This window comes from Mesoplodon bidens, assembly GCF_964165515.1.
Source record: "Mesoplodon bidens genome assembly, chromosome: 4".
Classification (NCBI taxonomy): domain Eukaryota; kingdom Metazoa; phylum Chordata; class Mammalia; order Artiodactyla; family Ziphiidae; genus Mesoplodon; species Mesoplodon bidens.
In genome coordinates, this window is record NC_138160.1 from 161,917,326 (window position 1) to 161,938,597 (window position 21,272).

The window sequence follows — 21,272 nt, forward strand, 5'->3', positions numbered from 1 at the left end:
ATGAAGGAGGCTACGTTTTCATCTCTTATTTGACAATTGGATTGAGAGGCACATCTCTCATGTCATCCAAATGCAAACAGAAGGGAGTCAAAGTTCACCCATTTGTCCACATTCATTAGGAAATTAACTTCCAACTAGATATGACTCATAATGTTGCACAGCCATGCTGCTGAATGGGCAACGCTAAGGGGGAATAAATGTATTCAACTAATGCTGAGCAGAGGCTCTCATGACCTGGGAAAAGACGAAGCATAGCCAATACGTAATTTAATGCCGAGATCTCTCTAGCTACTTTCTCTTCGAAATTTATCAAAGTGGATTCAGTTCTAAAATGTATGAATAAAACATTCTCCCGGGTCCAGCTGTCTTGGGATTTGAAGGAATCATTTGAGGAGTCCTCACTGCTTGGATACCAAAGAGCTTGTCCATTACCAGTTTCATTTGAAACTTGGAAGCTTTAGTAGACAAGGGGCAGGATTCATGGGATTCCCATGACCCACGATCAGGAGAGGCTTCTTCCCAACAGGACAGCAAACCATTCATTTTGGAGAACTGAGCATTTTGACAGTTTCTCCTTAGAAGGTAACCCCACTGCTCTCTCTGTTCAAGAAAGTGATAAAATGAACCCAAGACGAGGGCAGGGGAGGAAGTCCTCACTGTACGCTTCAAAAAAATAAAAAATTTTAAGGTGAAGAAAACAGAAATGGCTTTTTCTGTGGCTCCCCATCACTCTCTGGACAAATCCGAACTTCTCCACCTGGCACTCAGGCCCTTGAGATTCCAGCCCGTCTACCTTCCTCTCCATATTCATGCTCATCTCTCAGCTCCTCTCAGCTTCTCTCTCTCTCTTCCTCTAAATTTCTTCACCTAATAATTCCTACCAGTCTTGTGTGATGCAGGGCAGGTGTCACCCCCTGCCCTGTCTCCTCCCACCCTCTTGTTCATGCTTCCTCCTCTCATGAAATGCATGACTTCTTACTCAACTGTCTGTTTACTTCTCTTTCTCTTACTATTCCTCATAGTCTTCAGGAGGCAGTAGAATGCAGTGGTTAAGTGCTTGAACTCTGGAGCCAAGCTACCTGGTTCAAATTCCAGTGCATCTTGGGCAAGATGACCTCATCAGCCTGTGAGCCTCCATTTCCTCATCTAAGAAAAAGGGATGATAATAGTACCTGCCTCACAGAGTTGTCGGGAGACTTAACTGAATTAATGCATGGAAAGTGCTTAAAACTGTACCTGGCAGACAGTAAGCACTCAGAAAGTTATTATTAGTTCTCTTTGCTTGGCTTTTGTTGTTGTTGTTGCATAGAGAGGCTGTATTTTGTAAATGTCTGTGTCCTGAGGGCCTCTCGGGTGCTCAACAAAAGTTTGATGGCTGAAGGAAGGAATGGAATTTCTGGGGGAAGAAAGAGGCTGATTCTGACCAGTCCTCCAAGACTCAGAGTCCTGCTTCCCTGACTCTCACAGCCTGAGGTTGATGGTCCTCATGCTGTTCCTGACACTCTGACCTGAAATCTGGCCTTCTGGTTTTCAGGAAGCTGCCTATCCCATATCAGAGCTCTGAGCCCCCGAGACACCAGGCCTATATTAATTTAAGGTGCACAAATCTCTCTCACTTCCAGCTGAAGTCGTCAGGGAAGTGAAGCAAGAAACAAGGGGCCCCTTAGCTCAGGGCCTCGGTCTCCGAGGATGTCTCTCACTTCCCCAAAGGCAACTGACTGAAACTGAAAGCACGGTGCTGATCCAGGCAATGCTGTAGAGGGAAGACTGATTTAGGGAGGATCCTCTTTCTCCTTTCACCACCATTCACCTACTGCATGCAGATCCTACGCCCAGCACATAGAAATGAATCTGCCTTAGAGGAGCTCCCAACACAGCATGGGAGACAGGCCAGTAAGGAGGTAATTACTGGTCAGGGTGCTAAGGGCCTACAAGAGTGCCTAACCCAGCCAGGGTGGGTGGGGGGGGGAAATCAGGGAAGGCTTCCTAAGAGTGGTGACCATTTTTTCCATCCTTGGTCCTTATTGTCAGAAGCCCCCATGAGGAAACATATGAAGGTCACAGATGCCATTACTGCAAAGCAGCAAAACGCCCTCAATTCCCACGTCCCAGCTGTGACCATGCTCAGCTAAAGATATCACTGTACCAATGGCAGCAACAGCTGCAGAGCAAACTCTTCCTGTCACTTTGGGATGATGAGCATGATAAGCAGATTTGGACTCGCCTGCCAGCTGCCAGCAGGGGAACCAGCAGAGGGACCGTGCTCCTGGGATGGGAAGCAGCCATAAGTTGGACCCTTTGGCTTTCCTCTTTGGATCATCTTCCTAGTGTGTGTGACAAAGGCAAGGAAGCCTGGCTGCTAGGAAAATTTCTTTTTTTATTCCCACTTAATAGGCTCTTTCCACTTCCCCCTGAGGCCCTATGTTCCAGGCTTCTGACCCACTTTGCAGTCTTCTGAACATGCTATGTTTTCTCATGCACTCCCAGCCTCCCTTTTTTTAAAAACCTACTTAACACTTCTTTATCTTTCAAATTTTAACTCTGGTCACCTCCTCCAGGAAGCCTTCCTTGACTTCCTTCTCCAAATTGAATTAAGAATGCTCTTGCCTCCTAAGCCATCAAAGTTACCACAATACATATCAATAGTTTACTTGTAGCTCACTCTTAACTGGACTGTGGTCCCTTAGTGTACAGGAACTTTTATTTCTGTGGCCTCAAAAAACCTAGCAGGAAATCAGGCCAATCATAAGTGCTTAATACATGTTTGTTGTTGGGATGAATAAACAAATAAGTAGGATGTTTGGAGAGCATTCACATAATCAGGAGGGGGGAGGGCCTTTACATTTCTCAAATGTTATCCAACTAGTATAATGGTGAGGCCCAGGGGCTCTAGAGCCAGACTGCCTGGTCTAAATTCTGGTTCTGCCATTTACTAGCTATGTGACTTTGGACCTGTTAGTTGACCTCTTTAAGAGCCTCAGCTTCTTCATCTGAAAAAGTGAGGATACTAAAACTGCATGCCTCATAGAGTTGTTATAAGAATTAAATAAGAGGGGCTTCCCTGGTAGTGCAGTGGTTAAGAATCCACCTGCCAATGAGGGGACATGGGTTTGAGTGCTGGTCCGGGAAGATCCCACATGCCGCGGAGCAACTAAGCCCATGCACCACAACTACTGAGCTGGCGCTCTAGAGCCCGTGAATCACAGCTACTGAGACCCGCGCGCCTGAAGCCTGTGCTCCACAACAAGAGAAGCCACCGCAATGAGAAGACTGTACACCGCAACAAACCACAACCAGAGAAAGCCGCGCACAGCAACAAAGACCCAACACAACCAAAAAATAAATAAAATTTAAAAATTAAAAAAAAAAGAATGAAATAAGACAATGGATGGGAAACACAAAGCTAAAGACTGGTGCATAATGAGCTTGGATTAGGTGTTAGTGTTAGTTATAATGTTATTATTACTATTATTATTAGTGCATTGTCCTGCCTCAAAATATTGTTTCACACTCTCCTTAACTTCACAGCATTCAAACTAACCAATTTCTCCTTCTTTCCCTTTGAGGAAATGCTTTTGTAACTGTGCATATGAGTTAGCTGATGGCATGTGGCTTAGATTAATGTAGGATAGGGAAGGAACATTAAGTCTCACATTGGGATTTAAGAGAGAGCTTTGTAAATGCAGGAATAAAATGACAACTAAGCCGAAAGTGAACCAGCATGACTGTGCTCCCCAGCCCCTTGGAAGTAGGTTAAATGAGTGTCCTAAATCTCTAGCCCGCTAATAACCACTGGATAAGCAAGCCTCTCTCCGCTTGCAGGTCCCTGGGTCCTACAAGGGTAATAGCAAAGGCACACAAGCCCGGTCGTTGGTAACAGCCTTCTCCCAAATAGAAAGTGGCAAACTCGCGTCTAAAAATGAAACCTAGCTTCTCATAGGGAGAAAGGGAAGAAGTGGGGTGGGTGGGGAAAGAAAACATCTTTTTGGAGGTAAGAGACGTTACTTGTTGCCATAGTCAATTCTGGACGTGACTTTCTGCTTCAGTTCCTTCAGCTCGTCCTTGGGCAAAGTTCCTGAGAGGAGCTGTGACCGCCAGTCCATCAGGTCGTACATCATGGACTGCACCTGGAGGAACCGCTCGTTTCTGCTGGCCTAGGAGCAAACACAGGAAACAATCGCAGTCACCTGCACCGAAGGTCTTGGCCCTCCATCTGGCAAACTGGGCCAAAGTCAAGCATGCATGTTCAGGGGCCATGGCCCGAGTGCCTCTCTTGGCCCCTACCCAGCTGTGAAGGGATTGGGTGGTGGTCTGAGTCATTGACATGTTTCCTCCCCCAGGGCCACAGGGGTTTCTCAAAAGCAAAAGTAATAATCCCAATCACTTCCTGGTTTAAAAAAAGAGGGGTTATTTCTGACTCTTATCCAAAAGGTTACATGTTGAATAGGAACGCCATGAACATCTGCTGCAATGCAGGTCTCAGAGGCCAGGCCCTTTAAGGCTGCGAACCAGGGCCACTGCTCTGGTGCAAAAGGCCTGTTTCTAGGGCAGTTTCCCCCAAGTGTAACATGCGTACAACCCAAGGGACATGAGATGGGTTTTGGTGGTACAAAGACACATATTAGGGACCCATATGGTGATTCTCCTCTAGTTTCTTCCCATCCTTCTGTTTAAGGGCAAGAGAAAGTTGCAGTTTCATGGCAATATGACTTTAACCCCTCTCCCATTTGTTAATTTCTTTTTTTTTTTTTTAACAAAAAGAGAGAGAAGTTCTTTGGCTCTGAGCTTTTGACAGGTACTACTTGATGACACTGTTTTGTTTTCATGTATTTATTTGAATAATGTTCTAATTGCGCCAAGTGCTTTTGGCTGTGCATTTGGGAAGCACGTGTGAAGTGATAAAAGTATATATACCTATTGGGTCTTTCTCCCCAGTTTCGGGCACAGAGCTCCTAAAATGCTTGGAATTTCCTAAGTGATAGATGTGTCTTTTCTTATTCACAACGAGCGCGTACTGACCAGACCTGAGTCTGTGCTAATGAGATGAGTCCTAGAGAGCTTCAAGGATGGGGGCTGGCTGTCAGAGGGACCAACCATGTGGTTAGAGGGTTGGAACTTTCAGCTCCAACCCCCAACCTCCAGGGAGGTTAGAAGGGTTGGAACTTGATTCAGTCATTCAATCATGCCTATGTAATGAAATGTGGAGAAAAACTCTTAAACAACGAGGTTCAAGTAGCTTCCCAGAAGGTAAACATATTGATGTGCTGGGAGGGTGGCACGTCTTCCCTGGGGAAGGCATGGAAACTCTGTGCCCATCGCTACCCCAGTACCTTCCTCTGTGTCTCTCTTCCATTGGCTGTTCCTGAGTTGTATCCTTTATAATAAAACTGTAAGAGTCGTACTTTCCTGAGTTTTGTGAGTTGTTCTAAGGACACACGGAACCTGAGGTGAGGTTGGAGGGGTGTTGTGGGAGTCCCCGAATTTGTACCCAGTTGGACAGGTGTGGGGAGCCTGGGACCTGGGACTTGCAACTGGCATCTGAAGAGAGGGTAGTCGTGTAGAACTAAGCCCTTAAACTCTGGGGAGTCAGTGTTAGAACTGAATTGAACTGAATTATAGGGCATCCAGTTGGTGCTGGAGAGTTGGAGAATTGTTGGAATGACACAGCATGTTGTAAAGTTCCTTACGTAAGTCATTTAAGTTTACTGAAAAGGGAGACAACTTAGGTTTTAAGTAAATACTTCATGGGTGGTATGCAGATATGGTAAGAATCATGAAATTGGAGGCTTAAGGATCACTTTACTAGGGTAGAGGGCATGATGGACTTGCAATTCAAAAATTTGTTAAGGAAAATGCCAAGCTTCCACAGTGCCTGTGTATGTGATGTGTAAAAGGAGTGGTAGAAATAAATAATAAATCACTTTAGCCTCAAGCCTGCTGTTTGCCCCCTAAACTGTCCTAACAACCTTTGGGAAACTTATAGAATGGTAACTGAATATGCCCATTACCATATATTATGAAATATCCACATGGGAGTCAACATTTATGACCATAAAATGTGACTCTACAAACAGAACGTGTACAGCAGCAGGTGTACACGATGCTGTAACAAATATGCAGTAAGCCTTGGTTGACATTTTCACTCTCAGTTTAATGGTTTTCTTAGCTGCTCACTTTCATTAGGAGTTTTAGAAACATCAAAGGAGGATTTTAAATTAGATTTACTTCAATGCAGGGAAAACTCGTATAAAACACGCTCTTTGTTTTTCCAGGGTCAAAGCTCCCTCATAGATCTGAGGACAATAGTCATTAGTTAATTAATATATGAGAACAGTATTTCTCAATGTGTTATCGACAGACCACCAAATCAAAATCTCTAAGTTTATTAAAATGCAGAGCCCCACTGAAGGAAGCTGTATTTTTAATAGCTCTCAAGGTGATTCTTCAGCATACTCAAGTTTGATGACTTTTTCAGTAGTTTAAAAAAAACAGAAGGATCACACCAGATGCCCTAATCACTATGGCTCTGTCACTAGCTCGCTGTATGGCTCTGAGAAAGTCACCTAACTTCTCTGGGCCTTGACAGCCTCATACTGTTTGCTATACTATGTCAAGGCTAAATTCCATATTTGAACCAAGCCAAAAACTGCAAGAAGCTTCCATCCCAGGGAGCAGGGTTTTGAGTCTTACCACGTAGAGCTGTTTCCAGATGCTGCCCCATTCCCAAAGTGTCGTTGTCACTTCTTGTGCCAGAGGAATTTCTGCAGGAATAATGTTCTCGATATTTCTATTTAAGGTGGGGGAGAAAATGGTGTGAAATTGAGACCCAAGTGCTAACAAGATAAGATGTTGGCAAATGTGCATTAAGCTGCAGCTGCTGAGAGGGGCCTTGCAGGCAGGAGACTAAACCGTCTCTAATATCTACACCAATTACATTATGCAGATGCAAGGGACTTCCTTTTTAATGTCCTCCTTCATTGGGTGGGCCCTCCAAGCTCATTATTCAGGAGTAATCTACTTTAATTCAGTTCAAAGGCAGCTGCCAGTGAAAAGTTTGATTCTCCAAATTTACTAATACCCCCTCAGAATCAGATCTGAACACGAATCAATTTGCATTGGATCTCCCCTCCAGTGAGGGAAAGGAGATAAATAAACACAGCACAAAGAAGACGGATCGGCTGAGCATCCCTCACATCTGCCAAGTCAGGTTTTCAAAGTAGACAGGACAGTGACATCCACGAGCCACTGGAGGGTCAAGTGTGGGCAAGGAGGGCAAATACCTTTTTTTCTCCACTGCCACTTCTTTGATGTGGATAAAGGATTTAGGGAAAATGCCCTGTTGGGGATAAGATAAGACAAGGTGAGATAGCATGACTTGTCCCTACAGAAAAAAACTGACCCCGGGTCTTCATGATTTTTCCAAAAGCTGCTAGCTGGTAAAAACCTCAAACTTTACAGGAATAATCCCAGTCCAAGAGAACAAGTGGTAGGTGCCAAATCTACTCTTTTAGGTCTGGTTCCTCTCCAGTTCTTCATCAGTTGTTCAGGATCCCACAGTAGCCCTAGATTCCAAAGGATGCTCCAGCCCCATTGCGGACACTCACCCTATCAGATGGGCAAGGCTGGAGTGCGTGAAAGGCTCACTCTAAGGGAGAATAGTGTTCTGCCGCTCCCCTCTCCTGCCCGGGACAGCAGCCACCCTTCCCAGTCAGGAAAGGTCAGGTCCTGAGGCAACAGTGTCCCTGGTTGCATATGGGTTGCTTTGATTTGAGATCTCTTTCTCTCTGGATTTATATTATTGTTCATGATGGAGGAAGGAAAAAGCATCTATTATTTCCTTGCTCTATACGCTTAGTTCTGTTAAGAGAAGTTGATCAATTACTTGGAAATTCCTTCATAAATTCAGCCAGCGTGTACACTGGGGACATCCGGTCACTGCGCTAGACACTGTGAGATGTAGAGAGATGAGCAAAGCAGGCGCTTGCTCCCATGGACATGGCGGTGTGCTGTGGGGCTGGGGCAGGGGAACTCCCTGAGGGCGGAGACTGGACCTGTCCCTTCTGAGTCATGTTGCACACATAGGTGAGGAAATGATGAATGCCCCCAAGCAATGCTAAAGAAAGGCAGTAGGAGATAAATTTCAAATAAAAAATGCACGATTCCACGGGACTCGAAAAATCATATGTGACTGGCATATTAGGAAAAGTTTCAGGGAGAACAGAGCTCTGGAGGTTGACCTCAAAGAATGAGTGAAAGGGGAAGGCACTGAGGCACAGCGAGGAAATCACAGGACACAAGGAGGAAGGAATGGCATCAGTCTGCAGAGGAGCAACAGTAGGAGATGAGTGCCCAGGGGGCTGGCAGGGTCAGGTACAGACGTCCAATATTGTCCCAAATAAAAACAAATTGACCTCACCTGCAACATTTTGTGCTTTACAAGGTATCCCCGATACCAGTCTGCAAAGAGAAAACAAAGAAACAGGCTTTTCATCTATTCGTACAAGTTCCTTGCTGGGTTTTGTTGTTGCTGTTTGTTTTTCACTGGCAAAGAAACTACTGCGAAGTACTTTAGACCTTAGGTACAGATCAAAGCCCTAGGATTCAACAGTCTCTTGAATTAGTTGCCAACATCTCCAAAAAGCATCCACAAATACAGGGATTTCACATAAAAATGCAAATTTCATCCTTCTTTTGAAAAAACAGGAGGCCCAGAGAAGGTGGCCAGTGCTCCCGCATGGTTGCAGTTGGCTAGTGGTGAGAAGCAGCTGGTCCCATCAGACAAAGCAGGCACCTCCAACTCACCAGCCTCTACCCAGTCCCTCACTTATTTCCATTAACTGCCTGGATCCTTCCCGTGTTCATATGCATGTTTTCAACCTCTGCCTTAGGGACACAGAAAGGCTGAGAATGTCTGAGGGAGTTTGGCAAACATCCTAAAATAATGGCCGCAGTTCTAACAGCAGCAAATTGTGTCTAAAATGTGATTTGCAGAAGTTAGTCATTACAAAACACACAAGTTCGGGGACGGGTAAAAGGACAGGAATTTTAAGAGATTCTTCCCTTTGCAGGAATATCAAAAATGACTCAATTAACAGAAATCCAAATTATACACAGTCCTCAGACAAAATGAGCCTCAGTATAGCAAGTATTGATGACTATAATGAGCCTATTGGCCTTTGAAATGATTCAAGCACAGCCAAGTAGTGGCATTCGTCATCTTTGTAAATAAAGAGCGTCTGTCAGGAGCCTCATTAGCAAACCCTCATTACTGGGCTGACAGATTGTTGTCGAAATATGTTCTCAACAGACATACGTGCAAGCTCCAAAACAAACAACTTAAAATGCAAAGTCACCCCTACCAGTCATGAGCCAGTTTGAGGGTCAGGTCATAAAGAAAGTCCTAAAGAAACAGGTGCCCAAAGTGGTTCCTATTTTGAAAGACAGAAAGGTAGAGGAAGGAGAGAAGGAGAAAAGGAAGGAGAGAGAAAGGAAGGAATGGAGGCTGGAGAGAAAGAAGCTCAGGTTTGGAATAAAAAACCGTTCTAAGCACTCTTCATATATGAAGCCTTTTAATCTTCATAACAACCACATGAGGTGGGAAATTCAATTATCCCATTTTACAGAAGAGTGGCCCACCTGAGGCACAGAGAAGTAGAGTAACTCGACCACAGTTACACAGCTAGTAAGTGACAGTGCCAGGATCTGAACATAAACAGCCGTCATACTGTGCTTCCTGTCTAATGGAAGAAGGAGCATAGTATTTGCCTAATATTTCCATCCTCCCAACATCTGAATCCCCAAAACTACAACCCCACTAAGTACTTCCAGTGGTGGAAAACTTTCTACTTCATGAAGAATCACATTCTATTTTCACACTCCTCTAATAATTTTCCCTATAACTATCGGTAATAATTAACTGTGAACAATAATGCTTATATTATATTAACAATAGCGCTTGCTGTGTGCCAGGAACTCTGGTAAAGTTTTTTGTTTTGTTTTTTTCAAGTTATAAATTAATCTTCACAATGATTCTATAAAGTAGGTACTATTATTGCCTCAATTCTGCAAATGAAAATAGAGAGGCACAGAGAGATTAAGCAACTTGCTCATGGTCACACAGCTAGTGAGTAATGCAGTTAAGACCTAAACCCAAGCATCTGACTCTGGAGGTGACACTCTAGTACTGCACTAGAACAACCTCCTTTATTTGCAGTTCTTTCCCATTCAACAAACAAGATATAAGAGCATCTCGGTAACATTACTAGCTACCATTAATTGATCGCTTAATGCACACAAAGCTGTATGCTAAGTGTTGTACATGTATTCTCTCATTCAGTGCTCATATCCATACTGTGAGCTAAGTAATATTCCCATTCTGTAGATGAAGAAATTGAGATTCAAGTCAGTTGAGGTACTGGGCCAAATCACATGCCAGGGTTCAAGGGCAAGTCTGTGTGGCTTCAAAGCCAGCCCTCAAAGCTGTTCCACCACATTGTCCCCCGTGCGATGAGCACAAATACAGATAACGTTCTCTTAAAGCACAGATACAGTTAAGGGTTTCTTGGTTGCAGTGACCTGAATCCACCTTATTGGCCAAGGCCACCAAAATCCACCAGATAGTAGGAAAACAACCAAGGGACCACTAGTCTGCCCACATCTGGCTCTCCACGACAGGGGCTCCATCAGGGACCCTTGACTTCCAGTGACATTGCCCTCTCTCACCCTTGAGAATCAGTGACTTGCCACCCCTTGTCGGTATCCTGATTTGCAAAATTTCAACTCACTCCTGAGCAAGAAATCGATTGACGCTTACCGCCAGCATATACATTCTGGCTCCCAGATTTAAGTTCAACAAACACTGACTGTGCACCTACTGTGTACATGACACTGGGCTAGGTGCTTTCAGAAATAAATCCCCAGTGATCCTTGATGAGACAGGCTTACCACCACCTCCACTTGCTGGATGATGATAAAGCATCCACTGCATCAGAGCTGTCCTTAGGACTTTTTCTGATATCCCCAACCCTGCTGAATCACTGACCTCTATGACCCCTGATGTCCACTCCCTAGTCTGGTCACTGGTCAGTTATATCTGGCTGTACTCCAAGACCTGACTGGGCAGATAATAATAGTTGGCACACATTGCAAAATCCATGACAAGAGACGCCATGATCAAAACCAGACTCAGGGTAACACAGCATTTACCACACCCCAGGACTTGTCCCCTGGCTTAATGCCCTTTCAGTTAAGTAACAGAAAGGGCTTTTTTTGTCTAACCCTATCCATGAAAACTTTATAAATAGAAAACTCACAAAGTGTATCCTGGGGAATATGAGGAAAGGAAATTTTTTTTTACCATTCTTATGGAAAATGATAAACTCCAACTGTCCTCCTCTCCCACATTCCAAATATCAAAATGAAATGTACCTAAATTCTCTAATCACCCAGGAGTTGCATGGGGAGAGGAAAAAGGAGCAGAGATTAAAAGCATCCCAGAACATCAAAAAAGAACCCACATCCTAGAAATCCAGTCCTCTCTCTGCCCTCTCCGGGCACTGTGATCTTTGGTCATGTCACTTAAGCCTCAGTGTTTTCACCTGTCAAATGAGGACAATAACAGCTACCATACACGGTTGTTGCACAAACTATTGTTTAAACAGAATTATGAAGGTGAACACATCTGGTAAAGGTACAAAACCTTAGACTGGAAGAAGACATACCAATTTCAGGAAGTGTTACCTGAAGAACGGACAAAAAGACAAGAATGGAATGGGAGAGGGGTAAACAGGTTGCACCTAAAATGTTTATTTCTTTAAAAATAATATGTATGATTTGAGTGGTGTGTGCCTGGGTGTATTTCACTTTCCTATTTGATTGAAATATCTAATAACATCAAGAAGAATATAACAGAAGCCAATATCAATCAGTGGTTAAGGGTATGAGCTCTGGAATCAAAGCCTGGATTTGAATGAAGATCTGCAACTTCTGCGTGATCTTAGACAAGTTAGTGCATTTCTCTAAGCCTTAGTTTCCTTATTTGTAAAATGTGAACAATAATAGTGCCCGTCTCATAGACTTAAATTAGATAAGGAATTCAGAGTTTGTACAGTGCCTGGCATACGGTTAAGTGTTAAAAAATTAATAAATACTATTATGTCACTTAAAAATCCATAATCATCATCATCATCATTAACCAGAGAAACTTAGGCATATTTTCTATTTTATTTCCAGAACCTACATATTTTGAATTTTTTTTTGCGGTATGCGGGTCTCTCACTGTTGTGGCCTCTCCCGTTGCGGAGCACAGGCTCCGGACGCGCGGGCTCAGCGGCCATGGCTCATGGGCCCAGCTGCTCCGTGGCATGTGGGATCCTCCCGGACCGGGGCATGAACCCGTGGTCCCCTGCATCGGCAGGCGGACTCTCAACCACTGCGCCACCAGGGAAGCCCTGTTTTTTGGGTTTTTTGTGGGTTTTTTTGGTGAAGTCATTTCAACATATTCCCATAACAACAAAGTAAATAAAACACTCTTCAAATTCAACATAATGGAAGTTTACTGACGTTTTAGCCTCACCCACAAGCAAAAGGGAAGAAAACTTCACTTACCAATTCCCTACAATGAAACAGCCTTACTTAAGAAAATGGAGTCCCTTTCATACCAACCTGTTTCTAGAGCAGATCTAAATAAAGGACCATCTCCCTGCAAAGTGGCACTTTAAAAAAAATACCCTCTTAAATGCGCATAATGTCCCCCCCCAACCCCGCCGTGCCCTAAAAGCAAAGGACTCAGATGGGTCAAGATCACTCTCGGTGGAGTTGTCAGGAGAAAAGAGGCGGCATGGCTCTGGGTGTACCCCACTCAGCAAGTGGGAGATTCGGAACTCTTCATGCAGAGCTCTTTGCAGCTGAACCAAGGTTGAGGTGATTCACAACACATGCCAGCTTAGAAGGAATTCCAGATATTTTTAAGTGAGAAGAACAAGTCTCAGAATGGTATGTACAGTATAGTCCCATTTTGTAGAAAACAATGACAATAAAAGCTATGCCTTTCCCTAAGGAGGTTAAGCTATGTCAACTTCCTCCCTCATCCCCTCCCCTTGGTTCCATTTTACTGGTAAATGAAATTCAAAAGCACCTTGGAAACCACTGTCTAGAAATCCCATTCCCTTCGCCACTAAGAGTGGGCCCCCATGACCCGGGCAAGTATGTGTATCAGTAGATGGAATGGAACCTTCCCCGTTGTTCTGGAAAGGAAGAGTCAGGTAGCAAATAACTGAGAGTGGAGCAGACATTCTCTCTGAAGGGCTCATAAGGAAGAGTCTAAGTAACCTGGGATACCCCCAAGGAACATCCCCTCACCACTGTCTAAGTAATCAGGAGATGGGAGTTGGTCTTCGGAGGTAGCTGTTGTTGCCTTAGGAGTGCATGGTAGAGCTCTCTTACCCCCAGACCAAATCCAAGCGTGAAGGGTGCAGTCCAGAAGATTCACTCAGAGATATAGCGGGCATTTGGCATCTTGTTCCCCAGCTACATGGCTATTCGTGCAGGGGACTGGCTGATCTTTTGGCTTATTTGATCAGGAAGTCAAAGAATCAGAGAGAGAGCACCCCAAACTCCCTCTACCCCCAGCCTTGTTTAAGCTAGGAAAAGGGAAAGAGGAGAGGAGCATTAAACTGCATATGGAATTGAAGCCTTCTTTTGAGATGCTGTTAAATATCAGGAAAGATGTCAACCAAATGTAACTGAAGGAAGTGACTGGGGAAAAACAACACTCCTTTTTCACATTCATTCCCCCACGAGGAATTCTGACTACTTAAATAAACACATGTGTTTTCCACATCTGAAATCAGGAAGCAGAATGTTTATGCTGCCTCTGGGTAGGAGAGGCAGTCTGAGAGATGTAATATGGACAAAGAAATAGGCATTAGGATGTCTATTAGGAAAGCTTAGCAATGGGCACCCTTCTGAATTGTTTGAGTTTTTATCGCAACAAAATATTATCTAAAAGGAAATACTAAAATCATTAGAGCTCTAGTGAAAGGAAATTCATTCATGCCTCAGGTTTCAGCTCAGGTTTTTGTTTCCCCCATTCATCTGGCTGAGTAAGTTTAGTGCACAGGCAAAGAAGGGCTAGCCTCACCCACTCCAGGCCATCAGAGGGCCATCTTCTGTGCTCCCTGGGCGATATTGCTAAGATAGATACATACCTGCCGGTCTCAGTGTAGCTCTGTTTAATGGAGGGAAGAGATGGAATTCAACACAGAGCACCTAGGAGCCAGGCATGATGCTAAACAGCTTCTCTACTTCTCTCATTTTATCCTCATAACACACCCAGAAGCAAGGTGATGATAATCCATTTTTGCAGGTGAGAAAACTGAGGCTTACTTCCCTAAGATCACTAAGCTGGTGGGTAAGTGGAGCAGAGAATAACTTTCTGATTCAAAAGCCCATGCTTTTTCTGCTTCTTTTCTTCCTCTTTCTTCTTTCTTTCTTTTCTTCCTTCCTCTCTTCCTTCCTTCCTTCCTTCCTTTCTTCCTTTCTTTTCTTTTTGCGGAGTAGAGGGGAGAGTTTAAAATTATTGAAAAATACAAAATAAAAATATTCACATTCCTACCACCTAGAATTAATCATTGCTGATATCTGGAGAAATGTGCTTTGAATCTTCAAGACTATATCTATTCTATTCCATTCCCCTCTCCACTTCTCAACTGTACTCGTTTTTTTTTGCGGGGGGTGGGGAGGTGGTTACATTTTACAGTTTTTGAACAATGACGTTCTTTTTGGTAGTCGTAACTATCATGACTTTTAACACTAATTTTGACAAATCAGTTCACTTGGACTCAATGCTCGCCAGTATTTCCTCTTATCACAGCTTTTCAATTCCTATATTTTAACATTTTGATTCATCTCTCAATTGGCTGGATTTTATTTTTTGAGTAGGTTTCTGCAAGACGGTGATATGAGCGCACCCATATTTTTTCTACTATTGTCATTTCGACTAATTTTTGACTAACACTGTGGTTTTCACTTTTTTATATCTGCAGGGGAACTGTTTTTCAACTGGAATCATAAGCAGAACTCCCCGCATGCAAAAAAGATAAGACCAGGCCTGATCTCAGAGCCCTTAGCCATCTAAGGCCCTCACGGACTCTTAGGATCCTATAAATTCCAGTTTGAAAACTCTATATGGGTATGAGTGCATGCATGATAAATCCTAATAATTTTCATACCAATTCCTCAGATATCTAGGATCAGTCTAACAGACTTCCAAATGTATTTTCAAAATATTCATGAACTGGCAATCACTTGCTAAATTAGTATGTCCAGCTCTTTCCAGAAAAGTACTGTGGCTGCTTATTACAAGGATGCATTAAAATTAGACTGATAAAACAAAATTTAAAATGGGAAACCAGAACTAAAGAGCTTAGGAGCAAGAAGGTTAATCCCTAAAACAAAGGTGACTTGAGTCAGCAAGTGCAGTCTTTTTGAAGGTCAGGCTATAGGCCAGGCAAAAGTAAAGAAAGGCTCTGATTACATGCAACCCATGTGGTCAGTTTCCTGCCCTGAAGCACTTTCTCCAGGGAAACTGCATGAAAAGAAGAAAAAAACACTCATCTGAATTTCAAAATGTAGGACACAGAAAACATTCTGAGGCATTTTCACTGCCTTGGTAGGCATGGGGTGGAGAAAAGGGAGCAGTCTTAGGAGAGTGGAGAGAACAGCAACTGGCTCACTGTGTGAGCCTAGGCAAGTCATTTCTCTTCCCTGAGCCTTGCTCCTTCACCTGCAAATCTGAGGTCCCTGCCTGTTTCTCAGGATTAGCATCCAGTAGCACAAAAGTGACACTGAGGAGAGTTGTTTTGCTTGCTGTTTTTATTTTCAATCTTTGCCCTTGGTAGACACCTAGAGTTTGCTTATCTGCCACTGAGTAGAACTACATTTGTAAAGGGTAGGATTGCACTGTGGGAGGAGGGCAGGGTGTCTGGAATCAGACCCCTACCCCTCCCCCAGTCCCACTCACTCTGTCTGTAAAATAGGGCCAGACTGGGCACTATAGAGGCCTGGACACTGAAAAGTGCATGATGTCCAAAATAACAACAGTGGGCTTCCCTGGTGGCACAGTGGTTGAGAATCTGCCTGACAATGCAGGGGACACGGGTTTGAGCCCTGGTCGGGGAAGATCCCACATGTCGCGGAGCAACTAAGCCCGTGCGCCACAACCACTGAGCCTGCACTCTAGAGCCCATGTGCCACAACTACTGAGCCAACATGCCACAACAACTGAAGCCCACTCACCTAGAGCCCATGAGCCACAACTACTGAGCCCACGGGCCACAACTACTGAGCCTGAGCTCTAGAGCCCGAGAGCCACAACTACTGAGCCCGTGCGCCACAACTACTGAAGCCCGCGTGCCTAGAGCCCGTGAGCTGCAACTACTGGAGCCCGCGTTTCACAACCACTGAGCCTGCGCTCTAGAGCCCGCGAGCCACAACTACTGAGCCCGTCTGTCACACCTACTGAGCCTGCACTCTAGACCCCGCATGCCATGACTACTGAGCCCACATGCCACAAGTACTGAAGCTCGTGCGCCTAGAGCCCATGCTCCGCACCAAGAGAAGCCACCGCAACGAGAAGCCTGCGCACTGCAATGAAGAGTAGCCCCTGCTTGCCACAAGTGGAGAAAGCCCACGCGCAGCAACGAGGACCCAATGCAGCCAAAAATTAATTAATTAATTAATTAATTAAAAAAAAAAAGAAATCCTTAAAAAATAAATAAATAAATAGCAACAGTACTAAAGCACAAAATAAATGTAAGGAAAGTGAACAAAGTTCTCATTTCCCCCACGATGATTCCTTTAAAGCTGCTTTGAAATATCAAATATCAAATTCTTTCTCCCTCCAAAAAGCGTTTTCTGTTTGTTTGCTTTTTGGTTTGCATTTGTGTGTGTGTGAGTGTATGTGTCCGTGTGTGTATGTGTATGTGGACACGCACTCCTTCACGAATCTGCAGAGGTGCTCTGTTAATTGCATATAGCTAATCTAGGGCTGAAGATACCACCTGTCCTGCAGGTCGCTGTGAGGAGTACCTAGACTAACATGTTATGGAAATTTAGCACAGTTCTCACTGTGTGGTTAAGAACCCAAAGATGGCTAGCTCTGTAGGCAACCTCCTTTCCTCGGGCCCTCTATTTCTCCTTGAGGGGGCCTCCTTAACAGTAGCACACCTGCCTCCTGCCTACCCTCACCCCCATCCCAGAACAGGAGAGCCCAACCCGAGGGATTAGCTGGGAAACAGGGACAGAGCCCCCTCTGCCCTCCTTTCTCTTTGCTCTGCCTGACCACAGGAAGGACACACTCTACGCCCTACACACAGCGGGATTACAGTCAGGCCCAGGCAGGGGGAGATCCGTGGTGGCCCAGCTGGGCAGTGAGGGCTGGGAGAGCCTGCCTGAATGTAGTCAGCCCATGAGCAAGCTCATTCGACCCTTACACCCAAGCCGTGCTCCCAATGTCAATTTTATCAGTGACACAGGTGATACATTGATTTCTAACGGCCTGACTCATGAGTCCACCAAGGCCATTAACCTTCGTGCAAACTTTAAAAACCACCACCATCGCCACGATAGTGGACACAGCCCAACAGACACCTGGTTTCACAAGAGACGACACCTCTGTGGGAAGAAAGAGATGCCATTTTGCCCAAGACAGGGCACCCAGCTTGCTGAAGGCCCAGATGCAGTGCCCAAACCACACAGCTATGTACAGCAGTCCTCCTGGAATCAGGAGTATAATTTACTGGACCCTTCAAACCCCTAATAATGCTGATATTCCTTTATAATGGTGTTGAAACTAATAAAGAAGTGTATCTAGAAGGTGTCATAGGGCCCAACAGCTCCATGGCTGGGCAAATAGAGAGCACAATGAACATCAGACCACCCAGTTTGGCTTTTGTTTCTAAGTATGAATTCCTACAATAACAAAGCATTATTTTCAGTAAATCTGAAATACTAATATTAGCAAAATGTATTGAAATAGACCACACAGAGGTGCAAGTTCCAAGAGAGGGCTGGAGGTGCTGGGTATGTCCTGGGGGTGTCCCAACACCATCAGCAAGCTCCTGGCATCCAAGGGTCGCCTGGGCCAGTGACTCACCTCCACAGGTCTCCTGTATTCGCACCACATCGCCAATCTGCAGGGAGAGCTGGGGGACTCCGCTCCCTTGGAAGTTGTATATGGCTGTGAAATGGAACAGAGAGGCAGCCTGGTGAGACCTCTGGATACCAAGAATCTCTGCTCCTTCCTGCCCTTCCTTTCTTGACTTTATCTGATGACCATGTAGCCCACATGGCTAAACAAAACCAATGTAGAAACCACTGCCTGCCACAGGAGTCAATGCAGGCCCAGCCTGGCTCCCAAAGGCCCCCATTCATTAGTCAAACATGACCTCTCCCTAGCACGGGTCCTGCACTCCAGTCTGAGTGACAAGGATGGCATTTATGTCATCTCCCATGGTTGACCTCCCACTGTACACCCGGCGTGTGCTCAGCACATCCTCTCATTCCATTCCCACAGCAACCCTGGGAGGTGTAAACTGTGATCCCATTTTGCAGATAAGGAAATGGAGGTGCTGAGAGGTTAAACAATTTGGCCCAAATCATCAGGCTAGGAAGTGACAGGAAAACCAGTATCTAACTTCCATTCTCAACTGCTATGGTGGGCTACCTGCTGCTCCCCAATTACTCCATCCTGGTGACAGCGGCCTAAAATGCCAGTCTTTCTACCACTCATTCACACTGTCTACCTTCCCATTCACACTGTCAGCTTCTGGGGAGTAGCAGTTGGCTACGAAAACACCCAGAGTCCCCTGTGTGGTATGGGAGCCTCTGCTAATCCCCTGGAATGTGAGATTACACCGTATCATTGCAGTGCTCAGCCCCTGCTCAGCATCACTTGCTAAGTGAGGACCAGGCCATACTGTTAACCTAGGGATGAAGCTTGTTTAAGGAATATCCAGCTTGGAAGATCTTCAATAACAGAATAGGACACAATGATGTTTCATGTGACATGTGAATCAAAACATAAGTGTTTCGATTTAAGGAAAGACCCTCAGAAGGATGGATGGTATGATCCTACAAGGTTGTCCTCATTCATTCATGCAGCAGATATTCAGTAAGTGCCTGCAATATGCCAGGCACATGCTAGGCACTGATCTTGCTCTTTTGGTGAATACACAAAAAAATATAAGGTTACAAAATATGATACATGTGATGTAAGAAACAAATAGGGCCTGATAGAGGAGGCATCAATTTTTGTTGGGGTAGTTAAGAAAGGACCCCCTGAGCTGATTATACATGGAGGATGCAAACAAGTCAGCTATGGGAACAGAAAGGGGGGAAGGGCATTTCAAGAAGTGGGAGTAGCATACGCAAAGGCCCCAAGTAAGGAAGACACTTGGCACATTCAGAGAGCAAAAAGGAAACTGCTGTGCATGGAGTATAAGGGAGGAGGGGGGTGACACAGAGGAGGCTGGAGAGGCAAGAACCAGGTCATGCAGGGCTTCACGATGACTTTGGGCTTTACTCCAAGAGAATGGGAAGCTGGATGGATTTTACTTAGTTACTTGGTAATAGCTTTATTTAGATACAATTTGCCCACTTAAAGTATATAATTCAATGATTTACTCACAGAGCTGTGAAACCACCACCATGATTAATTTTAGAACATTCTCATCACCTCAAAAAAGTCCCCTGAGCCACAATCGGCCACTAATCTACTTTCTGTCTCTATAGATTTGCCTATTCTGCACATTTCGTACAAATAGAATCATATAATATGTGGTCTTTTGCAACTGGCTTCTTTTACTCAGCACAAGATTTTAAAGATTCATTCATGTTGTAGCAACTACCATTACTTCATTCATTTTTATGGCTGAATAACATTCCATTGTATAAATACACCAGTGGATAGAAGGCTGAAGGCTGTTAAGCAGGGGAGTGATGTAACCTCATCACGCCGACTGCTGTTGGGGGAGTGGATGGAGGGAGGCAGAGTGGATGTGACGGAGCCCACGAGGAGACCCTTGCTTTGTCTCTCTAATCCCAGAGGTCTTTGAACCAAGGAGAGACTTGCTGCTGATGAGCCATGTGACCAAGCAGTGCAGGAGGTAGATTAACCAAATGAGAGGAATCCTGAGTCCTCTTGGTAGTCTTACCACTGATTCAGTTAATTCCCTCTCCCTTTGCTCCTCAGTTTCCTCATATGTCAACAAACAAAATGCATTTAAAAACTACTTCTTTGAGTGAAATCAGCAAAACTGGTGAAGTGGGGAGTTCCAACTGCCTGTCCCTCCAAAGAAGCAATTAAAAATCCAGCACAAATGGTCAGAATCAACTTTATCAGAACTCTTAAAAACAGTCAAAAGTTTACCAGCAACCAAGCCAATGCTTACTCAAGAAAAGGCAACTGAAACCTGGTAAAGTTTTGTCGCATTTTAACTTATCCTTATCCCGTTCCCTGCTCCCCATCTTGGTGGCAGTCTTGAAGACGGTGTCCCGTGTTCCTGTGGGTTCCTGGGGCAGGAGGAAGCAGAGCAGACCTTGTCCCAAGAAACTGTACAGTAGGTGCTTGGTTTGATCTGTCTGTGGGCTCCCTGAAGGACCAAAGCCATGAGCTTGCCTTTATTTCCCTGACTTGGGACTCTCTTAAGGGAGAGAAGCAGCTATGCAAAGGGCATTGATCAAAAACACTGAAAGTCAAAAGAACTACCTGCTTCCACACAGGGCAAAGAATAGAAGTTTGGTCAAACAATAATACCACTAATAAACCTGGAAGGAAAGGCTTAGGAGTGGAATGCTTTGGAGAATAAGAGCTTTGAAGAACACCACCTATTGCAGGGGATCTGGAAGGCCATGCAGAGTTGGACGCATGTTGAAAAAGGATGGGAGAAAGCCCAAAGCTCTCAGCTCTGGTTGACCTTCAAGCTCCATACAGGGAGAAAACGCAGGCTCTGGCAGAGCTGTAAATGGCCTGGCTAAGTGTTGAACGTAAGCCCCAACACACACGCGCAGCTGCAAAGACTAGTTTTTTTTTTTCTCTCAATTCCAGGCATTTAGAGACTTCAGTGACCACGTGCAACAAACAATACAGTCTTAACAAAAATACTTTAGAAAAGTCACTAAACAAACAAACTACTACAATCTATATCAAGCAGTGACAATAGCCCTGGCAATGAGGGAGACTCTGACGTCTGAGTTAGCACATCGTAACATTC

The 21,272-nt window shown here is 44.7% G+C and overlaps 1 protein-coding gene across 1 annotated transcript in view; it reads right to left on the reverse strand.

Annotated features, from left to right (window-relative positions):
* Positions 1-21,272, reverse strand: part of DOCK2 (dedicator of cytokinesis 2) — a 416,115-nt gene that overhangs the window by 379,339 nt on the left and 15,504 nt on the right. The window contains exons 2-6 of the mRNA XM_081230991.1: positions 18,155-18,238; positions 8,417-8,457; positions 7,281-7,336; positions 6,691-6,787; positions 4,006-4,154 (exon numbers count right to left, since the gene is read on the reverse strand). Coding sequence (XP_081087117.1) covers positions 4,006-4,154; positions 6,691-6,787; positions 7,281-7,336; positions 8,417-8,457; positions 18,155-18,238 — 427 coding nt within the window. The remainder of the gene's footprint in view (positions 1-4,005; positions 4,155-6,690; positions 6,788-7,280; positions 7,337-8,416; positions 8,458-18,154; positions 18,239-21,272) is intronic.